This window comes from Accipiter gentilis, chromosome 8, assembly GCF_929443795.1.
Source record: "Accipiter gentilis chromosome 8, bAccGen1.1, whole genome shotgun sequence".
NCBI lineage: Eukaryota > Metazoa > Chordata > Aves > Accipitriformes > Accipitridae > Astur > Astur gentilis.
In genome coordinates this window covers 2,364,379-2,389,946 of record NC_064887.1, presented here as the reverse complement: position 1 = coordinate 2,389,946, position 25,568 = coordinate 2,364,379, and the positions used below count along the sequence as shown (strand labels likewise).

The 25,568-nt window shown below is 44.0% G+C and overlaps 1 protein-coding gene across 3 annotated transcripts in view; it reads left to right on the top strand.

Annotated features, from left to right (window-relative positions):
- Window positions 1-25,568, top strand: part of PDE4B (phosphodiesterase 4B) — a 194,105-nt gene that overhangs the window by 86,532 nt on the left and 82,005 nt on the right. Inside the window, exon 1 of one of the 3 annotated variants that reach the window (XM_049807419.1) lies at window positions 12,703-12,764. The exons of the other annotated variants lie outside the window; for them this stretch is intronic. Coding sequence (XP_049663376.1) covers window positions 12,718-12,764 — 47 coding nt within the window. The 5' untranslated portion in view covers window positions 12,703-12,717. Of the gene's footprint in view, window positions 1-12,702; window positions 12,765-25,568 lie in introns of those variants that run through there. 3 annotated transcript variants of the gene reach the window in all.

Here is a 25,568-nt window from a genome sequence, read left to right as displayed (position 1 = left end):
TATTCATTGTGGAAAAAAACCCCTGCAGTGTAATGTTTAATCAAAAAGACATGATGGTCAGAGAATAAATCTTTCTTATTTTAAAACATTTATACAAGGAAAAGGAAAATCTATCAGAAGCAAGTGAGAGAATCTCCAGAGAATGGCAAATACAAGTTAAGGGCTGTGAAACAGTTTCACTCCCGTGTTCAGTTTTGCTGTATGAAAACATGAGGTTATAATTTTGTAAATCTTGGTTTTAATAATCCATTTCCCCAAGTAGCCTAGCAGTAGAATTTAACAGAAATAATGTTTTGATAATCTGTTCAGTGCATAGCAAAAATACCCTATAATTTATGAAAGTATAAAAATTAACAATAGAATTAGAGAATGATATAAAATTACAGATTTATAGAATAAATAATTCTTTAATTCTTTAAAACTTCTTAGGAAAAAATATCAGCTTTACAGTAGAATTTAATAGATAATTCTTTTCCATTTATCTTTTCAATTAATTTTTTTGTAGAATTCAATTGGCATCTTTTTAATTGAAATGATATAGAGGTTTTCTACAGTAAAACCACCGAGGAATCATAAGCAGAATAGAATTGGCCAGTATATTTTTAAACTAAACTCTTCAGTTCCTTTTAACTAAGTTCCTCAGGCCATATTTATATTCCTAGTGAAAGAATCTACCTACTTTCTGTGACTACAGGATTTTCATTCTTGAACTATTTTCGTGTTGTGGATGTTTGTTAAGAGTGTAGCACTGGGACTGCAGTAACAAATACAAGCTTTTACCTTTGGTTCTGCTGGGAAAAGTAGTGCTGGTGAAAATCCAGAATAGTTTACTCTTTGGGCCATTCTGTATTCTGACTCCTGGTCAGTTATATCATAGAATAGAATCGTTCAGGTTGGAAAAGACCTTTAAGATCAATGAGTCGAACCGCTACCCTAGCCCTGCCAATTCCACCACTAACCCATGTCCCTAAGCACCACATCTACACGTCTTTTAAATACCTCCAGGGATGGTGACTCAGCCCCTTCCCTGGGCAGCCTGTTCCAATGCTTGATAGCCCTTTCGGTGAAAAAATGTTTCCTAATATCCAGTCTGCACCTCCCTTGGTGCAACTTGAGGCCGTTTCTGTATGTTTATGAATATTAAGATTTGGAAAGTGGACGTTGTGAAGACCAGGACACGCGTGTTTCTTGATCCCGCTGGCTCTTGCCAACACTTGTACAAGTGGATCTCTGGTGGTCCAGTGTCTTAACTGGGGTATGAGAAAGGATTTTGCTCCTACCTACAAAAGCTCTATAGCTAAGCCAATCAGTATTACGTTGAGTTTTATACAGTGGTTTATTGTAGAGCAAACAGTATTTGGCTAAAAGTCAGTGCTAACAATAGTGCTTTGTACTAGAGCCCGACTGACAAGGTATGTGCGGGTGGTGGTACTTGATGGTGCTTCAGCCTTTGTGGCCAAATGTTGTTTACAACAGGCACTAACAGCAGCATGTTGATGGTTATTCAAGGTTTTAAAGTCTTCTAAATGAATAAATATTAGCTCTTGATTGTTTCAGTTTTGTTTGTCACTTAAAGGTTTTCTTTCAATCCTGGTGCGGAGTATAGCTAAATCCAAATCTACCAAATTCTTTTAAATGGGCAAACAATAATATTTTTTAGTGTAATTCAATGGGTTTATTGTTTTGGTTGATATGAAGACTTACTACTCCAATAATTGAGATAAGTGCGTTTTCATTGTGTTCTATTGCTAATAAAATAGTTGCGATTTAACATCTTGCTGGCTAAAAATAGCTAGACCTTGGGCCTAATTACAGAGTTTTCTTTTGCTTAAGATGGTGTGTGATGGAGGTTGAAAGGGTTTGTTTCCAAGGAAACAAATGCACTGCACTTGCCTTGCATCAAATGTTTCCCATAAGAAAATGCCATAACCAGGCTCCCGGGAGAGAAAAGTGTCGGGGGGTAACGGTGACCCGCGCGGAGCCTTTTTCTAAAAACATCTGGGTTCATGTTTTCCTGAAAGTGGGAGCGTATTTCTTAAATTGCTATTTGGGTGCATGAAAAAAGCGGTGTAGTGTCAGCATCCCAATTCTGGCGTCTCAGGCTTTGTCACCCCAGCTCAGCGGGGTTTCTTTTGTGCAGGTGTCAGTAGTGCTCTTGGGAGAATATGCAGTGCTATAGGAACATCCTTTACGGTTAAAATAATACACCTGCTATTTTATATTACAGCTCTACTTTTCCATGTAACTTCTATTTTCCATATTAGATAAAGAAAGTCAACATATTTTGGGTAGACATATATTTGGCGTTTTTATGTGTCGCTACTCTCAGGTGTCACATAACACCTGCGATGTGAAAAAGGGCTGAGGAGTGCAGAGGGGAGATGCTTCCTGATTTCTTGCCCTTTTATCTGAAATTTGGTTCTGTCAGGGAAATGGGAGCAATAAAAAATGGTTTGAAAGTCGTAGTAATGGGCAAAGAAATTGGAAAAAGTCCAGATGCCAAAGTCCAAAAGTTTTCTGTGTGTGTGTATGGTCCGCTGTCTGCCCCCCCTCCCCCCCCCCCCCCGCCCCAAGCTGGAAACATTTAGGAAGAGCATACCTTCTCCCTCTTCCTGAGATAGTGATATTTAGAGGGTAGGGAACGTAAGTGATAAGGAGTAACAGTTAAATATATACACTCACGATGCCAGGCTGCGATGTGGACTATTCTGAGATGCATGAGTAAGTCTCTCGAAGGACTTAAACCTCTTCATGAAATCTGTTCTGGGAATAGTATTTTTTCATCATATACCATAGGTCATCTAGAAAGCCAGGCAAGAGCAGTCCATAGAAAACATCACTGAGGACGGTGGGAAAGGCTCTTCTAAGGGGCACCTCTCTGCCAAGAGAGGCAGATTTTGTGCAGAACAAGTCTGTCCTTCCTACTAGATCCTGGACTAGATAAGACTGAAATATCTCATTTCAGCCCTGGGGTCTTTAGAAACCATGTGTTTCTACCTACAGTGTTGAACTGCCTGGTCAAGCTAGATTAATCAGCTTTATCTATTTGAAATTAATATGTTTGCATTAAATTATGTGCAATGTCATTTTTCTTTCAAAATGTTGTTACAATGCCAAACCTCAGTAAAATAGATGTATATTTTCTGCGGGGCTTTGGCAGAGCTTGCACTCTTGAATAGCAAGATCCCCAGTTTCCTGCAAAGCCTTTGCTGGCAAAGCTCAGAAATTTCACCTAGTTCAGAGAGAGTGACGCTTTGGGGATTGGTAAATCCCCAGTCTAATCCCCTGGGAGAAGCGGTGCTTCCAGCGACGGCGGGAGAGGGGTGTGGGTGCTGAAACGCACACCGGCATCGCCCAAGGCTGCCAAACCCTGGGAATTGGATGCTTTTACACGGCTGGTAATAATGGCAGGGAAAAAAACATCATCTGGGCGAACACCTTCTGTACTGCTGCGTGATATGAACCCCCCGGTGCACCTCTCAATGACAGGGGGGTACACGTGCTCACGTGAAGCCGATCCTCATGACGCTGTCTTTGAAAGTGCTTTGCCTGGAACAAAAGTAGGTATTCCCTCAAATTCCATCGGGGTATACTTGTTCTCTAATTAGATTCAACCTGGGCAATAAACTTAGAAAATAAAAAAATAATAATGACTTTAAGAAGTCCTTTCCCTCTGCATTTCTTTATGTCCATTGTTTCTGTTTTGCAAAGCTGATTTCCCACTGGGGAAGATGGGAACATGAGGGAGATGGATTTCTGACGTATGTACCTTGAGAATAATGGTTCTGTGTATTCAGTGAGAACAAAATATAATAGTTAGTTATGTTAAGTGACAAGATGTGTTGCTAAATACACGGGAAGAGCAGGTTTGCAAAGAGCACATCATTTTTATTCAGTCCCATTTCAGCTCATCTGTCTTGCTGCTGCACTGCATTTGAGATCTCTGCAAAGTGATCCTGATGGGAAGTATTCAGATGGATGTTTAAATGTCCATCTAGCTCATACATACATTAGTTTAATGGCCACAAGACAGCAGAAGTATTTGTAAGAGATGAGGATTGTATAAAAACAGTAAATGTTGTGGCCATGAAGCTGTTCTCTCCTTGATATAGCTTCCAAGTATGTTTCTTCAAGTTCGCTAACCTTTTTGTTAAACTATAGTTAATATTCTCTTGTTTTCACCTTGCTTGGCCACTGAAGGATTTGAATGGGGTTCCCCATGCTCCCCATGCTTAGGGGTTTGCAGTTTTACAGGAACAGAGACTACAGCTCAGCCAATATAGCAAAAAAGGAGAAAATGTCCTGCGCTCAACAAACCACCACCACTTCTTTCATGCCCTCAAGTGAAGGAGATTTAAAACCAGAGACCAGCAGTGCCAGGAGCACTGAGAGGAGGTAGAAGTACCCACAGCACGTCTAAGCCACCCTGGAGCTCACCCGCCTTGGACCTGGTTCAGAGCAAATTATTGCCATGTGCTGTATGTATTTCACAGTGCGCTGCGCTCTGTGACAGGCATTTAATGACAAAGCATGACTTACTTTGTAGAGCTAACTCTGGGAAATGTTCTGGGATAATGATGGCACATTCACTGTTTTCAAATTATTTAAAAATTATCACTGTTCTGATTTTTCACAGTTTTAGCATGCCAAAATCTCCTGGCTTGGATGAATGCGTAGAGACGTGTATTATTCTGCTGCTGGAAGTTAAAATGAGAGTGATTTCAATAGGAAAAAATATCTATTGTCAATATAAGTTACTTCTTTGTTACAGAAACATAATATATCATTGAGAGGGAAGTTTCAATATGCCAAGGAAATGATGTATTAAACAAAATCTTAACATTGGTAAGTTTTGCAATATTGTCTTAGCTTTTTTAGTTTTCAGAAGGAGTCTGAGAAACTGAAGATTTCCTACAGGGTTCAAGATACTGTATTATCTTCTTTAGAGTGACAATCGGGGATTGTAATATTTGTTAAAGGTAGGTGAAGAGCCTTGTTCCTAGCCTTGTAGGTAAGAGCCTTCTCTCTGTCCTGCCCCAGATGGTTGCACTCAGTATTTGACTGCTGTAAGGATGTGATACCTGGAGATGGGTGCAGTGGTGACAGGCTGTGCTGGGACCAGCCTGTGTTCAGAAGCTGGTGATGGCCATTTCATGTCCAAACAGGTGCTAAGTGGTAAATTTGCAAAGATTTGGAAGCTTCTCCTCTTGGGGTTCACTTGGGATCACCATAGCCATGGCTAGGGGTGGATGTAAAATACTTGGCTTGTGAGTGAGGAAGCATATGGAGAATGTGATTGAATTTTCCTGTCTGTTCTGGGGCTTCCTCCCTGTCACGAAATCAGATGTAATAGAAAATATTTTAAAATATTTTTGTGCAGATGGATTTGTACTCAAAGGAAATTGAGAGCATGATGGGAGTTAACATTACGGGAGATAGCAGAAAGGAGCAATCTGAGTGCCTGAGGAAACTGCTGCTTTCCCTCGTCTCCTGTCACGAAATAGCTCCTTAAGTACTGCACTCCAAAATTGTCATCTGCTTGTTTTAACACAAAATGCCATCATGTAAAAATACCCCTTCTTCAGTCAAGGAGATACGAAAGCTAATGCTCTCAAAAGCTACAGCTTAAAGGGTTGAAGACATGAAAAAAAAAGAAAAAGCATTGAGGGTTATAAGTCATAATATTATGACCTATGTTAAAGAGGGAATTATTTTTTTCACATATAAATCAATGCTGTAGGTGAGGCCTAGGGAATCCAGCAAAGCTCGTTGCTGCTGAGTGCCTTCCCACCCGCCGCCGTGGTCCTCGTACTTTATCACGTCTAGAAATCCGGTCCTTTACGTAGGTACCTAAATTTGAGTCCAGCTTTAGAGTCTGAAAAAACCAGGGCCACGTCAGAGCCCAGGGCTGTGTCTGGTGGGGGTTTATTACTCATCCAGAAGACGTCCAGCCTGGTGTGGGGCTCAGATTTTCTTCCTGGCCTGCAGCAGGGAGTGGGAAGATGGAAGAGCACGCCGGCGTCAGGCGTTCATTCGGCATCTGCTTTTCCAGATGGCTCCACCGATGGCGGGGGGACCTGGAGTCACGGCGTGGAAAGCTTGGGAAGCCTCACGATGCTTGATATGTTACCGCCTAACTACTCTGAGATGCCTCATCTCTAATTATTAGTCTGCTTACAGGTGATGATATTCTGATATACAAGGAATTACAGCACTTTTTCTCTGTTACTTCATTTAGTTTCATCCAGAAAGCAGCTGTCAGTGTTTCTTCCCTAACCGAGGTAATACAGCAACTGCGTGTCCAAAGAAGTGGAGCATCGAGAGCAAACAAATGTCGTCTTAGGCACAGAGCCTAAGTTTCTGGTAGTTTCTCTTTCCATCAGATAAATGATGCTTGGTTTTGGTTTAGTCACTTCGCGTGCTGCGGTGGGAACTTGCATCCCCTGCAGCATCTCTTCCACAAATTGGTTTGCGAGAGCTTTAGAGGTTGGAAGTAGCCAAAGTGGAACATAAAATTAAAGCTCCCTAAAGATGTAGTAAAACTCAAAATATAATCCAGATGGAAACCTGTTCAATGCATGCACTTCCTCTGTATACGGCACATTCCCATCTTTGAGATTTTGATGTGCTCTCACCAAAAATGTGCATTCTAAAGATGTCATCATATATGCTGTTGACATAAAATAGATAAAAACTCTCCCACTAATTAATTGCAAGCTAAGTCAGTACTAAGACCCTTTGGAGGTTGTTTTGAAGAACGTGGCACTTGGTATTCACAAACCAGCTGCTGTTGTTGATTCATTATGTTATTTTCTGTTGGAAACTTTTCAGAAACGTTCGCTGGGAGGTTGCAGGATCGAGTATCAGCAAGCTGATTTTCCCTTTTTTTTCCCCTTTGTTTAGTTTCCTCTGGTTTTTGTACAGGCTCTTTCTGACTGTCTCCCACTTTACCCACACCAGTCTGGTACGTTGTTGGTGGCTCACTGGGCTGCGGTACGATGTAAGAGCTGGGTCCTGCATGTCAATGCACGCTCTGCAGCGCAGAAGGTGATGCCCCGCACATCGCTCTGTGTCTGGTGCTCGCTTCTCCCTGTGCGGTGGCCAGAGAGGTTCGGGGGTTTCTCCGAGGGAAAAGTCTGCGCTCTGGTCTGAAGGCAAATGCCGTCTCTCGGATTTAGCCCCCTTTAAGTGAATGGTTTTGCTTTGAAACGCCTCCTCTTCCATGTTAAGTTGCTCGGCTTGAGTCTTACCCGTTAGAAAATACGGTTTTATTTACGGGAAGAGGGGAAGGAAGGTGTTGGTGAGAAAGATGGAGGTGATGTATCTGTTTCGAAAAGATGAATCGTCCTGGGGGGAACTTTATTTTTGCATTTGTGGAGGAGAGATTCAGGGTATATTGATAGCATCGCTCCAGAAACTGTGGTTTCCTGCTGCCAAATGACTTTTAATGATACCACTTTTGGAAAACATAAAGTGCTTGTGCCATCTCCCGCCTGTATTTACCCAGAGCTCTGTAGACCGAGTTCAACGTGAGTGTAAGACAACGTGAGGGAGCCCATCATTCACGTTCAGCACCTCTTAAACACCCATCGCACAGGTGTAGGGACTGCACCAGCTGCAGAGCAGGGGAAAAAACATCCCTGAAGAGTTGAGTTGACAATTAAACAGTCATCTGGATTGGCAAGAGATTTCGGTGAGCCTGTCCCTAATGAATACATACCTATAATTATGCTTGCTACTTTCTGCTGTCCAACACTCGGCGTATTTAGCCTTGTATTCCTGGGAGGTCTTTGGCATACGCATTTTGCAGAAGAGTGTGTGAGATCCAGGTCAGATTTTGGAGCCAGTAGTTTCCTGGCACACCAAATTACCTGCAGGTTTCAAGTCAGCTTACAGCAGGTGTAGCTTATTATTTGGTGAATAGAATTCCAAACTTCAAGAAAAATAGATTATCCTAAAATTATGTTTGATGAGCTAATTATTTTGAATAGATGTGTATGTTTTATGATTGCATTTCTTAATTAAGTATATTTTTCAGTACTACATGGAGAATGCTGGTATTTAATGTAAGGGCTGGCAAGGTAATGTTCCTGGAGCTCTTGGGTCAGTCCTTGGGCAGCCTGTTTAAGAGAAATAAGGAAATTTGAATTGCAAATCAGTATTTCATCATTATGAATCAGTGTGGCCAGAAAGAAGGAATGAATGAAAAGCTTCTGCGTGGCTGAGTAGTTGGTTTGGTGCACAAGCAATTGCATCCTTTCCAAATCAATAGATAGCTTTGTACTCCACAAAGCAGCCTGTGGCGGCGGCACGTGACAAAAAACCCAACAATATAAACATTTGCGAAAGGGTCGATACTGCTCTGCAAAAGAGCTAATAAAATACCAGGGAGCGGCATTGGAGAAGTTAATTTCTGAGTGGTTTTCCTGCTTTTTGATTATAAGCTAGGGTGTTTGCATGTTATCCTGATTATTCCACTATTAACAACGAGGAGGAAGACAAAATACTCCTCTAAATATATTTAGTATTTCATTTATTTATCTGGGGTGAAAACCCCATTATACTCTTGCATTAGGATAGGGTCTTTAACCTGGAAAGAAGCAGCATCGAATGTGCATGTTTTTACAAATGTGCTGTGCTTCTGGTTTGTCTCAAGATATCCAAAATATGAGCTGATTTTTTTCAGGCTGCTGTATCTGTGCCTTTCGAGGACAGAGAACATTCCTGAGCCTTCGCAGCGACCTGCTGTTGATTGTGGGAATAAAGGTAACGAAGTGCTGAAGGGCCTGGAGTGTTTCAAGCCAGCACGATATCAGGCCAGCTGCGCAATGGCTGCATTATGTAACTTTTCTGAAAGACGTGGAAAAAATGTTACGTGCTGGTTGTCTGGCAAATGGTTTTGAAGAGTCTGTAATTTTTCACAAAATATTTGAAGTTTCCCTGGTGGAGCATCGGTGTTGGGGCTGCCAGGATGGACCGATGGGACTAGGACTCATCATTAGTAGGGCTTGCAAAGCCATTTTATCCTCTAATTAATAAACATATTAAATATGTAGATGTGGCACCCAATGGATAAAGACCAAAATGAATAATCTGATGATTTTTTTAAGTGTGTAGGAGTAGGAGGCAGGGCACTCAGCGGTGCTTAGACCCAGAAGCAAGGTAGAAGTGGGTTCTGATCATAGCGCTGGGAGTTACATTCATTTATGTCATGTTGATACTGCAATTGCTAGTCTTTCATTTGGGTCTTCAGTGGAGGATAATTATTCAACTGTCTGAGAAGCTATAGGAGAAAAAAATGGGAGAATGACTTATTATCTTCCCACCTGGCCACCATTTGATTACTGCCATGTTCCCTGCAATTATCCACATCAAGTTCAGGATGCTCGATGAAGGGAAAGGTTGGAAGCGTGAAGAGAGATACCATACAAGTGGAAGCAGGGAGAGAAAATGCGGAATCTCAGTGGGGTAGGACAGAAAAGAAGCAATAGTGCACAAAAAACGTTTGTTACCATATTAGCAGTGAATTAATTTTGTCTTGTTCACCAAGAAAAGTGCTGAAGGCCAACGTGGCAGACTTTCTATTCATGAGGGACACGCTGATGTTTTTTCCCAGGCATGGGGGGTGGAGAGCGCAGCCATTTTAAACCTGGTAATATTTTAATGTACCAGCCTGGGAGCTGGGGAAATGCTCAAAGGGCAGAATCATGTAGGGCAAGAGGAGGACATTAACAAGGAATTTCTTTGAGTCACATGAAATCGTGAGAGTTTTCAACTTGTTGGGTGCAGATTGGATGAGAAGCCAGCAGAGTGATGGGTGGGAGATTTTGGGGGGTGACAGTGGTTTGTTTCTTCCCAAGCCCACGATGTTGGCACATCCAGTGGGAATGGCCCAGAGGCTTGGGTTAAGCTCATTATGTGAGCTGAATTTCTCTTATTTGACAGCAAATTAAATTTTAGCCTGCCCCATGTGGGGAGTTGCTTAATTTAACTCTCACACACAGTCTTTTTCATTTATGAAAACCATATGAGGTATATCAGTGGGTTTGTGATGCTGGGTTTTGCTAGCCTGGCTGTAAGTGCCAAGCGTGTATAGAAGAAGCCTGCGATGCTGGGCTTTACTTCACAGAAGAAATGGAGGGCACAGTGATCTAGAATTCCCGCATCATTAAGAAATGCTTGAAATGTCTTCTGAGCTGAGTTTTCAGCTATGTCCAAACCAACATGCATGTCCAGCGTAAGAAACATCACTTTTTGAAAATGCAAGTTCCCTTTTTGAAGGCAATAACAGCAGAATTGATGTCTCTGCTGGCTGCATGTAAAAATGGCCGTTTGTGCAACTACCTGTTGTACCAGTAGTACAATCTGCAGGCTGGAGTTGAAGATGTGCGTGTGTCTGCGTATCTGTATATTTATCTCCATCCATGTATGTTTGTGGGCCTTTTTCATATCCAAGATGCATAATTCTGTGGTCTACACTGATCTGAAAGCAAACTTACTCGTCACTGCGTGTAAAACTGGCTCCTTTCAAAACAAATTGGCAGAAGTGGAGATGCAGCAAAGCAAATGAGAGGCGCAAACTGTTTGCGTATCGATTATCCGTACTCTATCTTTACAGGCACGCTCACTTTTTTATTATACTTTTAAATTGCCCCTACATTTTTATAAAAAGTTTTTTAATGTCGGTAGAATAAAATATGATTTCATGTTTCACCTAACAGTTACAGAAGAGGAGCAGGTAGTTCTTCCAGTCTGGGTTTTTGCTTAGCTTTGTGTCGGCGCAAACTGTTGAGTTGTGACTTAGTATGTAACGACATTGCCAGTCTACCCCGTCCTGTGTATTTTGAAATTGGATTTGAGATCTTAATTAATAAAACAGTTACTCATTCCCCTTTCCAGTTTGGACTTACAACACATGGGCAGGGTGGTCTGGCAGGCTTCAGGTCTCGGCGTAGGGATGAGAGTCCTCGAGCCGTGGGGTGCCATCCCCCGCTCAGTGCCCCAGGCTGCTCGGCTCCCCTCTCGCTGCTTTGGGTACCCTCCTCTCTGTGGGTAGGGAGCATTCTGCATCACTTATGACTCTGATGAAATGTAAAGCCCATTTATACATCACCTATAGAAAGCCCATTTAGACATGTTTGCTTATGCGTTCGATTTCAGCTGATGATAAAATCCCTTGCTTTTGGTTGTCAAGGTGAAATGTCTCGAGACTTCACTGGGAGAAAAAAAAAAAAATCCAGTAAACGGAAAATTTGCTCGTAGCTACCTGTGCATTTCTTGACATTGAACTTCTTGTTTCCCAAACAGACGGAAGCGCAGCATACCCTCCAGCCTCATTAGCCTAACCCCCTTCCTTGCCCCCGCGTCGGGGTGGGCGGAGGTGCTCCCTGGGCAGGGACGCGTGGGCAGATCCCCTTTTCAGCTTTCCCAAACCATCACACTGTTGCTGCTGGAAGCGCTTTATATTCTCCTTCATTTAACCAGCCCTCCCTTTGTCCCTAGATCCCCTCCCCGGCTCTGCGTCTCCAGCGCCGACACCGGTGGAGGCGCAGCCTCGCCGAGCGCCGGCGGCAGCCCCGGTGCGGCTGTGGGTGCGTGCTGGGGGGCTGCCAGCCGAACCCCGGGCTGCTCCGCTGCGGAAAGCCCTTTTTTCAGGAGCTGCTCCCCGCACGGCTCCGTGGCGGCTGTCTTCCCACCACCCACCCCCTGACGTCTCGATGCACCAGGGAGCTGTGCTGGGTTTGATGTTTAGCGGCGGGATTTAGATGTAAATCTTGTAAAATTCCATTTTATGCAGAGACACGCAAATCTGCTCTCGCTCAAAGGCTCTGGGTGAAGTTGCAGCTGCGGACGTAGCTGCTGGGAGGATTTTCCTGCAGGCAGAGCACCTCTCCAGCCAGGCAGAGGGAGGGCTGGAGAGGCAGCTAGGGATGCCATCCAGAAACACAGACCCGTCCCTGAGTGACAGCAGTAACGCAGAGCACGCCCGTGTTTGTGCAGAATGACCCCTTGCAGGGAGCTTGCAGCCCTCTGAAAGCTTTGCCGTTTCTTCTAGTTTGGTGGGATGGATAAGCCAGGCCTTTTGCTGTAGAGACGTGCTCCCTCCTGCCTGTAACCCCTAACCTGGGCAGGGACCTGGGTCCTCCCCGTAGCTGCCTGCACCCCGTCACCCCGGGAATGTCATCCCTCGCGTCCGTGGCGAGGAGCGGGTTGCGCAGGAGGGACCTGGGAGCGGAGTTTCTACAGCATCCGAAAACTTTGATTCGTCTGTGAAGGCAGTGAATGAACGAGGGATATGACCTGGAAAGGATAAACAGGAAAATGGGGATGTTTCTCCAGCTTGGAAAAGGCTTGCTTTTTTTTCGCCCCCTGTCTCAGGATCACTGGAAGGGATTATACAAATGAGAGCAGGAAACTGCAGTAAGGGCTTTGCCAGAAATAGATTTATTTTTTTTCTTCTTCTGATATAAATGAAGAAATATGGGAGTCCGTAGAGGCTGTTCCTCATGCACCCTCACATTTTGATTGCCAAGTCATTTGCATTCGTATATAAAGTGACATCCACCCTGCAATGGGAGTTGACATGTAATCACAAAGAATAAAAACTCCTGGAAACATCTACGTGCCACTGATACAACTTCAGAAAAGAAGTTTGGAACAAGCGGAAAATGTACTGAATATTTTCAGACCAGTAGAAGACAAGTATCATCTTGGAAGATGTTAAATATTAATTTTTTACCTAATCGCCGTCATTCGTGGATTTGGTAAGTATTACTTGGTTTTGTCCGGATCAGAGCAGTTCTGGTGGGCAAAAGAGCTTGAAAGTGTGCGATTTTACATTTGCAAAAAGCAGCTGCTGAACGGAAGCATTGATAAGGATATGCGTGTTCCCCAAGCTGTAAGATTGTCATGGTGCTTGCTGAATATTTTCTTTTCCTCTGTCTTTCCTGATCAGATTTTGATCTCACAACGCACCCTCACAATGCCTAGTAATTGAGGGGGGGGGGGGTAAGAGGATGGAGAATTTTCTATTGTGCTTAATTATTTTTGTTATAAGATGTGTACAAACATACATTTTCATTTCAAAAAGTAATGAGTCACTAAAATGTCTTTCCACTTGGGTGATTTCATGGTGTTACCTCTGTACCTTCTCCAGTCTGTTGTCAACTACTCTTGCATTTTAATAAGGAGACGGAGCTGCTGCTGCTGCCTCTGCTCTAATTTGGCCGTGTTAGGGCAGAGGGAGATGTGAGGGAAACTTCAGAGGCATGTCCCGCAGGTTTGTGTTTGATAGACTGCACCGAAACGGGTTTCCTTTTTATAGGTAAAGGTCTGCGGTTGGAGTTAAGGTATGAGGTCATTGGGTAGTGTGATACATATGGGCTTACAGTTGCAGATATTCTCTGTAGTCTATACAGCATCTTGGAAGAATACAAAAACTAGAGAGAATTTTACATTCTAGATCTTCAAATACTGTATTCTGTAGTCTTACCTATACACATATATATATTCTGGTCTTACATAGAATTTATTCTATGTAATCTTATTATTGCTTATAATCGTTTAACTGTGGCTCCCTCTGCATTAGGCTCCGAGATGAACCTATAGCTTAGTTTTTGTATATATTAATAAAAATATCAAGGCTCTGAGTGTTTAAACGGTGCTGTAAAGATACACAGTTAGCTTTCCTTCTCCAGAGCACAGAATCTGCTCATCAAGAAGGGCCGTGTGTGGTGTTTCAGGGACAGGAGAATGGAAAGGTAAATATTTAGAGAAGAGGAAAAATGCATTATTTTATTATTGGAAGATCTCTGGTTAAAGCGAACGTTAAGAAAGCAAGAAACGGGGGCCCTAGAAAGAAGGAGGCAGCAAGAAGGGGAAGAAGGGAGCGTCCCACCAGTTGCTTGAGTTCTCCGTGCGAGGTGCCGTGTGTCCTCCCTTCCCGAGGACAGGCTCACGTCGGTGAGAGGTTTTCTTAATTAAAAAAACCAACGGCGTCTGTCATTACATTGCATAAACGTTAGGGCTGTTGTCTTCCGCACTCAGAGAGGCGTTGATGAGTCTTTCCATAGCTGAGATGAGAAGTACTGCTCTGCGGGGTGGGATGGACGGTGAGGTTGTTCTCCTTCCCACCGCCAGCTGCGCCGGCCCGGGGGAGCCACAGCGGTGGCACGATGCTGCCCAGACACCCCTCATCCTTCTGCTGGACAGACCTGGTGGCCTCTGTCACCTCGCCAGCTCACACGGCTGCTGTGTGCTGGGGAGGCCAAAGGGTGTTGGCGGCACGTGTCCCTACCTGGCCGAAGCGGTCCAGCACGTGCTGTTCGGGTGGCTGTGCTGGCCGCCTTGCCGTGCTCGCTCGGTTTGACTCCTGCATTCGCTCCCCAAGCAGATGTAATGCTTGCAGAAGAATAACGACCATGTAATCAAGGTGTCAGATGTACAACTGCTGTGCAACACGTCACACAGTCTTGTAGTTTCAGACAAGCACGTTACTGGCATCCGTCATCTTTGTCCCAAAATACTTCAGCTTTCCTTTCTCCGTACATGCCCATTTGTCTGCAGCAGCAGAGGAGAGTTCAGATGTGCTATCCAGGCGTGCGTGTTGAAGATCCTAGCAGGATCTCGACAAGCAGCAGCCGCGGGAGCATCAAAATCTGCCTAACATTGCCCCTGCAAAACTGTTTTTGTGTGCGAGCAAGCTCCGAAGGCACCCGGCCATGGGGGATGCGGTCCGGTGCCGGCAGATCAGGCTGGGCGAGCTCAGGAAGGAAGATGTGCCTTTGCTGCCAGCACTCAGTGACGTGCCAGATCTGAAGGACGGAGATAAGTGAGGAATCATGTGGCTGCGCCTGACGCAGCAGCAGGTGTTGCTGTGCATTAGCAGAGCCCATATTAGACCTATCTTGGAATTATTACCATGGCTTCCCCTTGACGTTTTGGCAGGGGGAGTTGTTGGTTGAATTTCACAAGTTCCTCTTGAGAAGAAACCCTAGTAGTTTAAGACAGAGGAATATTGGATCAGGAGGAAAGGGGTGGGAAGCGTTAATCGATTTCCCAGAATTGCAAATGCAGCGAAGAGGAGAGACCGTGTGCGTTAGTTAGGGACGGTGCTAACGCCTGTGCAGAGCAGAGGGTGTTACGGAAAAAAGCGTTTCATTCGCAGAAAGGAGAAATACATTGCTGTAGTTGCAAGAGCAACATAAGTAGTTGTAGCTCTAGGAAGTGTAGAACAGACATAAATGCTCAGCGAGACTGTAATCCTAAGAGGGAGGGTTGTCAGAGATGGGTCCTGGAGACAAGTGGGGCCATCGGAGCCGATTTGATCAATCAGCAGAGTTTCATGTAATTTAAAACTGTACAGCTCAAAGGGAGCCCTGTCAGTATCTTGATTTACAAAGGAGGGGATAGGGGTTATCCTGTAAGAATCCACGTAACCTGTGCACAGGTGGAAATAAAGCGTATTCTAGTTACAGCTTCAGCCTGAATCTTGCTAATCACGACCTTTGTAACCACCAGGTTGCTTGTTCAGAGCATGCATCAGGGATGAGATTTGTTAATTACTGTTAGCCATTTGCACTGTATCTTCAGGCATTTTGTTCCTCTTTTATGCATTCTTGGTCCTCTTCTGACTCAGGTCTGTGTCCTTCACAAGTGATGGAGAGACTGAACGGCAGCTGCTTTGTGTCGATCAATAGAAGGATTTGGGTTGGAAGGGGCCTTAAAGATCATGTAGTTCCAACCCGCCTGCCATGGGCAGGGACACCTTCCACTAGACCAGGTTGCTCAAAGCTCTGTGCAACCTGGCCTTGATGGCGGAGCAGAAACTCTGTCAAGAGACGATGGAGCGGTGGAACAAAACCCCAGGTCTCTGCTTCTGGCTGGGAACACGGGGAGTTCCTTGAGGTGCTCTGCAGCCTGCAGATAACTGCAGGCAGAGTGGCAGGTGCTCTTGGCACATCTTTGTATCAGTACCGAAACGTAAGCATATTTATCATAGGGGTGATAACCACATGGTGCAAACCAGCCGTCCTGACACTAACTCTTTCAACTCACTTGGTTCAAGCTGAGATGTTTGCGGTTGGATATGAGGGCTGGAAGTGTTTTTCATTATGTGGTACCATCTATACTGACTATGATTTTTAAATTGAGTTTTGAAGTACTCAGGTTTTGGTCTGGGAGTTAATACTCTCCAATATCGTGGGTAAAAATCTGCTCTACCTTCAAGTTATCTTGTTTTTGTGAGGCTTAGCTGTAACTTTAGATGTACTTAAAACATTTTGGTTGTCTTCATGTATTAATTCCATAGCCTTCTATAAATAGGTAGTATCTTCAACAAAGGAACAATTTGTATGCAGAGGGTAGGTTTGAGAGACGTAACTCAGAAATCTGTAGGCACAATTTAGAAAGAGAAGGCCAAATATTTCTCTTGTGCTCATAAATGGCTGTAGGAAGCATAAAGAATACACTGTTGAAATGTGTCTGCAGCAAAGACAATGCCTGGCTGAAACAGGATTTTTAACAATAAAATAATGGGGATTTAATTGGGTCTGAGCAATGCAGCATTTGCTTTCACTGTTTGAAAAGCTGGTTACGGAGGGATTCTGGTGGAGGAATGGTGCTTGGTATTTAGTGACCTTTCCCTTTTGTTCGTGCTGTATCTTTTCAAGTTGTTTCTGGCTATATTTTCATGCTGGTCTTGCAAGGCAGAAGATAAGAGTTAGAGCATTTGAGGCTGCTCTTGTTGTATTTACATGATCATATTTACATTAATTATCTTAACTTCCAGTGAAATAATCTATGTAGCTTTATTTGGACCGGAAACTCTTTTTAGCCAAGTTCATGTATATCTATCTTATGTACATGAAGTTATTTTTCCAGTCTTTTCCTCCTCCTCCTTGCTGACTTGTCTAAGGTGCAGAGGTCTAAGTTCTTACTTGATGCAACCACCCCATGCTGTGTGGGTCCCATCGACAGATCGGGGTGAGCCTGGGTGGAGGAGCTGCCCTGGTAGCTCAGTAGATGCTGGTCCCCAGCCTGGCTTCGGTGCATCTCCAGTGAATAAATACCCTTTTGATTTAGGTGGCATCCAGGGATGACCAGGAAGCCACATGCCAACTTTCTCGTATGAGTCCAGCTTGTCCTTGAATGGTTTTAGAGGGGAAGGCAGTGGTCTTCATCCTAATGAAGGGGGATGCCATTGGGTGCTCCACTGGCTTGCAAAGGTCTGCTGATTAGCTTCCCTGCTCTTCAACCTCTGGGCATGCTTCTGCGTCTCTGATTTTTATACTTCCCTCATCACCGGTGTGCATAAGCTTGAGAGATTAGTTGTAATTGTGCTACAGAGAGCTAAGATAATTTTAGTTTTTTCTACATGATCCCCCCCACTTCCCTGCTATTGCGGCCGCGTCCTGAGACCTTGTCCTGGCCATCACCACGTTCCAACTGCCGATACCCGTTCCTCCCAGCATCTCCCCATCGTGTGCTCCGTGGTGGCTTAGGAGATGCTGTCTGGCTCTTCAGACAAGTGCTGTGCAGAGTGGTCCTGTGCCGTACCATGCTCACACAGCTGGATTTAATGTCTCAGACAAGAAGGGCTGGATGAATCGGGACAATTTCTTGATAAACCGAAGGTGCCGCGAAATGAGTACGTGTGGCTTCACAGCATGCAGCAGTAATTCATCGGATCAGGCGGTATCACGGGTTGATTTCTTGCTGAGCTTGTTTTCATGTTTAACAGTTAGGTTGATAGAATTAACACATTTTCATGTGCTTTCCTTAAAAAAAAGCTAAAAAAGATAAACTTCTACTGAAGGCTTGCAGTCATTTTCTTTTCCAGAATATATAGTGAGAGCTACATAAAAAAGCAACAGAACCATACAGGTAATGGGAGGGGGGGAATATATCCTGTTAAATGATTATTAAATCCCTTTATATGCCAAGCAACACTTTTGTTACTTTGGAATTTTTTTTTTTTTTCTTCAAAAAAAAAAAGAAACCTCCAGAATTTAGTGAAGAGCTTTAGCGCTTTAATACGCTCGCCATCTGCAGTTTTTAATACCATTTTCATTGTCAATTGTACTGAACAAAAAAATTATTCTCCAAGTAATGGGGAGCGTTTGCCGTTGTAAATGCTGAAGCAGCTCTGCTTTGGTGCAGTGCCAGGGGTGCGTGATTGATCGTATCTGTCTGAGCTGTCACCCTGCGAGGAGCAGCAGACCCGCTCAGGCTGGGTGCGGTGCCGCTGTCTCGCAGAGCTCTAATTTCGCTGGCCCATTGACGTCACTGGGAGGTTTCAAACCAGCCCGGTATGTCTAGTAAACTTGCACATAAATGAAATAATGAAAAACCAGAAAGGCTGATTGCTAGCGCAGCAGTCACGGGCGGATCGGGCTGCTGGGTTTTCTTTGAGCATCAGGGATCCTTCTCTTTTTAAGAATACGTTTTTTTAACCTTTTTGTACCTAAATGTAAAGAATGGCTTTTAAGAAAGCAGCAGCATCATTACAAAATGATTCTAAAGATGCAAATAAGGGCTTTGTGGTAAGAGAGTCACGTTTCCGAGAAGTCTCTGCCTGCCGTGTCCTCAGGCCAGTGTCGGACGTGGGCTGTGTGAATATGGATGTGTGAGCTCTCATACCAGAACAATATTGACTTACAGGGATGCATCACTGGTAGCTAATTCACAAGAATAAAAATGAGGTTTCTTCTGTCGGAACACCTTTCCTGTTTCATTCTTTTTTCACACCCTTTATTTAGTTGGTATTTTAATATAGAAAACTACAATTATAAGAAGCGTCGAGGTCATCTGTGATAAATTGAACAAAGGCTATAAAAAAGCTGAGAAAGGGGAGGCTGGAAGGGGGCTGCAGGAGAAGACCTGCTGCTGCTTACCTGCTACACACAGCCTAGTCTGCCCAAAACTGCTTATTACGAATAGTGCCATCATGCAGCATTTTAATAATTTTGCCGGGTGTCTGCAGAAATGAGCTGTAGTTCCGTGAGGTCTGTGATGCTCCCTCTATGTCAGGTAGATCAGCTGAAATGAAGCATGGCTCATTAGAACATTGCCTTGCTGAGAAATACCGGCACCTCTGCTCAGATGGATGCTCTCTGTTCTTCTGGAGGTAACCAAACAGCTTTTTTTTACTGTAGTTCAGACAGTTTAGAATGTAATTTTACAACACTCATAAAAAATAAACATGCTGTCGACATTGTTATATTATGTGGAACGGCATCTTTTTGTGTTCTGCGTTACAAGCTTCAGGATCTTTCTTTTGTATATGGTTGCCCTCAAATTTATGAAGCAAAGATGGCTCACTGCGAACTGGAGGATGACCAGTGCGTGGTTCGAGACGGCAGCCAGACGCTGACATAAATCTGCCATAATCCAGAGTTTCCCAGGAGAGAACCAGTGGAAATAGGAGTTGGATAACGATGACATGTTTGGTTTTGCAATGTGGGAAGAAAGGTTTTTAATCACACCTTATTTCCTTTAAAAAGTCCTTCTGAGGAATCTCATCTACATGAGGAATAAATACCGTTAATTGCAAATCTGTGTTACTCAGTGCTGACCAGGATGTAAGCAATGACAGGACCGCGTATGGGAAAATACTTTGTTTAGTTCTCAGGGTTAAATTTAGGCTGAGCTTTGGATCAGGGGAGCAGAGGGCAGTGCCCAGCATCCGTCCGTCTTGCTCCGGGCGTCGTGTTGGTAAGGGTGTGCCTGGCTTTATTCTGTGCAGAAGCAACTTGAGCAGAAGTAACTTGAGGGGAATATTGCATGGCCCCCGGAATAGCTTTTTTCATTTTTACCATCAGCAAAGGGGACAAATTGTAGGAGACCGGTTCATTGGTAATGTGGAGCTATTCTCAGGATGGCAGAACTGTAAATCACAAGCTATGGGAGGGTGTGTTTAAAAAAAACCAACCTCACTTGACTTCTAGAATTCTTTGTATATAACAAACCCCAGGTCAGTAGGAACCCAAAATTTCACTCATTCCTTCTGCAGGATCCCGATTTCAAGCCCATTTTTCATTGTGTTGTTCACTGTAACAGCTAACTGCCCAGAGATTGCCTTACATGCGAGTAAGTCTGTAGCTAAAAGAAATCTTTATCCCAGTTATTAACCTCTGTAAAAGAGGTTTATGAAGGAAATCCCAATAAAGCTTTAGAAACAAGAATCTGCATTCCTAAGCCTGCTAAGATACAAGAGTGGAAAAAGCCCCAGAACTTCTCAGAAACGCTGAGACCCATTTTTGCATTCCCTGCTGCCGGTGCCGGTGCCATGCCATGGCACAGGGAGCAGCGGCCCACAAGCTCAGCATTGCTGCAGCAATATTCCCGCAGCGAGAGCCCAAAGCAGCCTGGGTCAAGACCCTGCCGTGTGCGTGGGCTATAATAGTCCTTAGTTATATTGCCACCTATTTTTTAACTGAGTTTCTCACTTTGTTTGCTTCATGACAACGTCCGACTCCCCGGCTGACCGGCTGGGTGCTGCGGGCAGCGAGCAGGCAGGAGCTGCCTGGCTCCCACCTGGGGCTCCTGTGCCTGTCGCCTCTGGGACTGCTTAACAGACGAGCGCTAAAATGCTCCAATTAGTGCATGTGTGCTAAGATTTGCTTTCAAAAGACCATCAGTGAGTCAACTGTGAGTGTTTGTCTCGGGGAAAGGCTGATCCCTGACTAACACTGGTCGGGCACTCTTGCCAAGTTTAAAATTAAACCTTTAAAGCAATAGCCTGAAATGGAAAAGAAAGAAGAAGAATCAAACCCAGCAACCTCCAGCCAGCTTCTGTCAGACCATTTGTTATTGCGGGCAGAACATGTTTTCCATAATTTTATTCTTGAAAACAGCTCAATAGTTTTTGCAGGAACTTTCCAGGCAGATTTCATCCTGAGCAAGTCAAGCTTGGCGAGGCTGCAGCATCACCCTGAACGCTGGTTTTTGCAATGGGAAGTTTTCAGCAGTTTTTGCTGTGTGTCTCCCTCTGAGGTATTTATATCTACTGTGTGTAAGTGCTAACTCCAAATAAAGTTTAACAGTTAATGTAAGCAGTAACAACAAAAAAATTAAACTAGCTAATTCTATAGTGGTTAACATAATTCTGAAACGATAAAAACTCTCACGATTCGTCTCTTATGATGGAAGACTTCCCGTATTTCCTTTTTCTTTCTGTTTTTGTGTTTGCCTGGATTATATATCAGCATGAAACTTGTGTTTGTAATACAAGTGTCAGATGTGGACTTTGCTATTAAGAAGATTCCCTTCAGCCTCCCCCTTTGCTTTCCAGAGAGCTGCTGGACCACGCACAGCATCTGCGACAGAGAGCGGGGGGGCCTTTGTTAAATGCCACATGCTGTGCCCCCAGATTTGCTGTTCAATGCGAAGGGCTGATGCTAAGGTTTTCTTTAGGAGCTAGTCCCTGAAAGCTAGGGGACTTGTGCACCTGACATGTATTCGTATGTTTTCTTGGATGAAGGCAATAGGTGTAGGTCTGCTAGTGAAACGACAGTGAATTGAATTAATCCAAAGGGCCTGATTCCATTATAAAATATTTTTAGAAGCCACAGATGAAACATGATGGGTCGATAATATAAACTACTGGAATAAATGCATCATTTGACGATTTAAGTAATACAGTTTGGGGATAGGAATATAGAAAAAGCAGAGGACTGGAAAAAGCAAATACAGTGTGTGTTTGTAAAAATGCACAGGTAGTAGTCTAGACAATTGCTTCCACAGGATTAAAATCTGCCATCGTTAAAAGCCTATTAAAAGCAGATTTGCCGCATTTAAAGGAGCATATATTGTATTGCCTACACTGGCTCAGAAGCTCTTTTGATTTCAATGGTTTGGCCCACTTTCAAAAGCACAAGCATGAGCAAAACACAGCATATGTGATTGGTGGGTTTGTTTATAGAACTAAGAGAATTCGGAGAGGAACTGAATTTGATAGACAGTATATATTTGGCTTTTAGGCGAGCATGAAATACAACTTTGAGTATTCAAGTTGACTCCCATAAGGGGAGAGCTATAATATGCCCAGAAAATGGGCTATTAGCTAAAGATGTGAGTGGGTGGTCCAGGGAGCATCAGGAAGATCCTACAAGGACAGGCTGCTTCAGGGAGCCTGTTATTACCTAGCCTGGAGGAATTAGCATCTGCAGAAAAACGAGCAGAACTCTTGTTGGCTAAAGGCTGAAAAAACCTCAAGTAAATACAGGGTTTCCTGCATGTTAGTCAAAGAGAAAGAGAGGGAGCTGGGAAGGGTGGACAGCAGCGTGGTGGTCCTCTGGGTAGGCTGGCAGGAAAGGTGAAATGAGGATGAACTGAAAGATGCTGAGAATAACAAAAGAAATAAGCTGGTAGTCACTGTGCAGCCTGGAAAAGACCGTTTGGCGTAGCAGACTCGGTATCTAGGGCAGCGGCTGACGTATTTCCAAGGAAGTCACAGCAGTTATTAGGAGTTCAGGGTTTAAAGTAGCAAATGAGGCAGATTTAGGACGAGGCAGCAGTGGAGCGTGCCGCGGGGTGACCTGCAGGAGCGGGACGGACAAGGTGCTTCGTGTTGCTGCCCACTGATTCAACCGACTTCGTGATCTCAGAGAACCTTGAACCTAGTTTGAAAACCCCGTATGTGTCATTTCAGTGGTATTTTTGTGTTTTCCACCCTGGCTCTAAGAACACGAGCAAGCTGCTTTACCTGGGAGCTTTTTGGGAAGGAGCTTGCGCTGCAAGTGAGATGAGCGTGGGGGTGCTGGACATGGGGCAGGCAGAGCCTTTCTCTGGGGGGGACAGAGGAGAGGACGGGGACGCATCCCTGCCGCGATGGGGAGGGACTTGCTCATGCTCGTGAGAACGTGTAAGTGGGAGCCTGCTCAAAAGCAAACGTCGCGCATCTGGGTGCTGCTTCCATTAACTTGCTGGTGCGTGATTGCTGCAAAGACGAGTAAAGATTTTCTGTAATTTTGTGCGCTTGTTTGGAGGACGGAATAGAAGTTGTCTTAAGAAACCAACAGAAAATAAAAACAGCTAACAATCTAAGAGGAAAGCCTGAAGAATTAGTGGCTGGCAAAATCTGAAGGTGCAGTTCATGTAAAAAAGATAGAAGCAAGTACCTTGAGGTGGTAGCGTGTTGGTAATGTTTTCTTGTACGCTGAGTACCGGACGTTGCTTGGAGATTGTAAAAACAAGTGTTTTCACTTGTAATACATACTAGATAATTTAAAAATGCACAAGGAGAGGGTTTTTTTCAGCCAAAAAGTAAACTTTGGGTGTTCCTAATGTTCTTTCCAGTAAATGTGTTGTGAAGGTAAAGGATCCAGGCATACTTAGACATGTGCATAAATACCAGAAGGTGAAAAAACAGAACATGTTTGGAAATGAGGTTGTGAAGTTGGGTGGGGGAAGTCCTGTCTTAGTCCTGTCATACTGTCAGTCTCTTACATGGCGTACGTGGGGACCTGCCCTACAGTTCCCAAAGACTTCTGGTGTTCACTGAAAATGGCAAACCAGCCACACGTAGGTGTGGTACCTAAGCACAGACAACACCTCTATGATGTGATTAAGTATTTGTTAGAGGAAACCATTGGTGTTTCTAGCAGGTTTCTTGGAGGGTAATAGAGTAGTCTAATAGCAGGACATTTCTATGTTTCATTCGTTATGCATTTTGAATTAAGCTCTATCAAACTGATACACCGTTCCGCTTTAGCTGGTAAGTCACATATATTTTAATCAGATGATCTCTTTCTTTCTGATAAACTGTCTCAGATACCTGTACTTCTTCCCTTATGTTTCTATAAAACCATGCCTATTTTTCTCTCGAGGTGGCATGTTTTAGTTACTGTGTGTAAGAGGGCTATCCTATGCTGGCAGAACGAGAAGGGTATGATAGGAAATTGTTACCTGAAACCCCTGCAGTCAGTATATGCAGATGCTAATTCTGTCTGATGGAGAGCAGATACCTTCAGGTTTGGTATCTAAAATTCACTGCATTCAAGTAAAATATTTAACAGCTTTTGTTTTTATGATATGACCACATGAATCCTGAAACCCCAAATCTGTTTCATTTAATAGTAAGTCCCTCGTGGCTAATTTTGTATGCAGTACACAGAGGAGCATGACTATTCTGGGATATGATCCCAGTAACAGTGGTGAGTCATCAGCCACAGCAACAGTAATGATATGAGGATCTATTTATTACTGCTCTTCTAAGCTGTGAGTTCTTCTAAGCAGTGAGTTCATCTAGAAATTATGTAATTATTCCTCCTGGATGATTTTTCTTATTGGTTTGTAATTACAAAATATTCTCAGAACACTTCTGTATTTTAAAATTAAGTCCTCAGAATGACTTAATGCGAGAAGAACTGAGATTAAATCTTACCTTGTTTATATTCATTTTATTTGACTTTATCAATAATACAGCTTTCTAGATGTTGTCGCACAAACTTCACCTTTTTTTGCAAAACTGTTTAGCGCATCATTCACTGGTTCCTAAATTTATAAACAAATACTTGGGGTAGAATCATCTGGTCTTGGAAACGGGTAGGAGGGGATATTCCACGTAGGAGTCCGTGGCTCATTGTTTCTTGGGTGGGAGAAAGGCTGAATCTGTAGCTGTTGGAGGAGTTGTCCTCATCTCCCCCGAACTACCGGCTCTCCCCGGAGAGGGATGAGGAGATCCAAAAGCTTTTAGGGAGCGTGTGCTGCCACTCAAGTCCTCCCCCAGTTGGTACTTGTTTTCATAAACAGCCTTCCTTGCCAAGTGCTGGTTTGTGCGTGTTTACCCCAAAAAAAAGCAGCACCACTACTCTGCAAAAGTGAGAGGCAGGTTGTTGGCAAGAACTTTTTCCTAAAAAAAAGGAAAGTGGGTGTTAAGCCCTCTCAGAGGCCCCTGGCACGACCTGGGTGTCGTGGGAGCCTGGCACGGAGAGCGCGGGGATGCTGCTGGCCCCAGACGCAGCCCTTGGACCTGGACTGGAGCTCTTGGGCAGCATTCCCAGCCTGGTGCACCCCTTTCTAGCAGTGTGCGAATGCTGATTTGTCTTGCTGGTTTACACCAACTTGCACTCTGCTTCTACAGTTCCTTTTTAGATATATGCAATATTTGTTTCTGTGTTCTGCATTGCCAGAAATCATGGGGGAACCCCGTACCTATTCTAGAAGGTGACCTCCTTAAGGTCTCCATTCATCAAAGCATTGCTGTGCCTAGATGTTCCCATATCCTGGGTGCAGGATACCCCAGTTTACCCTTTCAGATGGCTCCTTCATCTCCTACCTGCACATGCCAGCACGGCTGTATTGAATTTCTAGGGACTGTACAAACAGGGCTCCCGCTTACCCCCACAAAGACGTGATTCAGCAGTGCCTCAGACATCATCATTTACACCAGCAGAGGAAATCATCATGAAAAATATATTGAGAATTAAAATTGCAGGTATTTTTTTCAGACTAAGCCTTCTCCGCTAGCTGTGGGTCTGCTGTACTCATCTCTGCATGGGCCAGCTCGCCCCGGTGACTTCGGCAGCTCAGGAGGGCTGCTGAGTCCTCCTGGTGCCACATGTCAT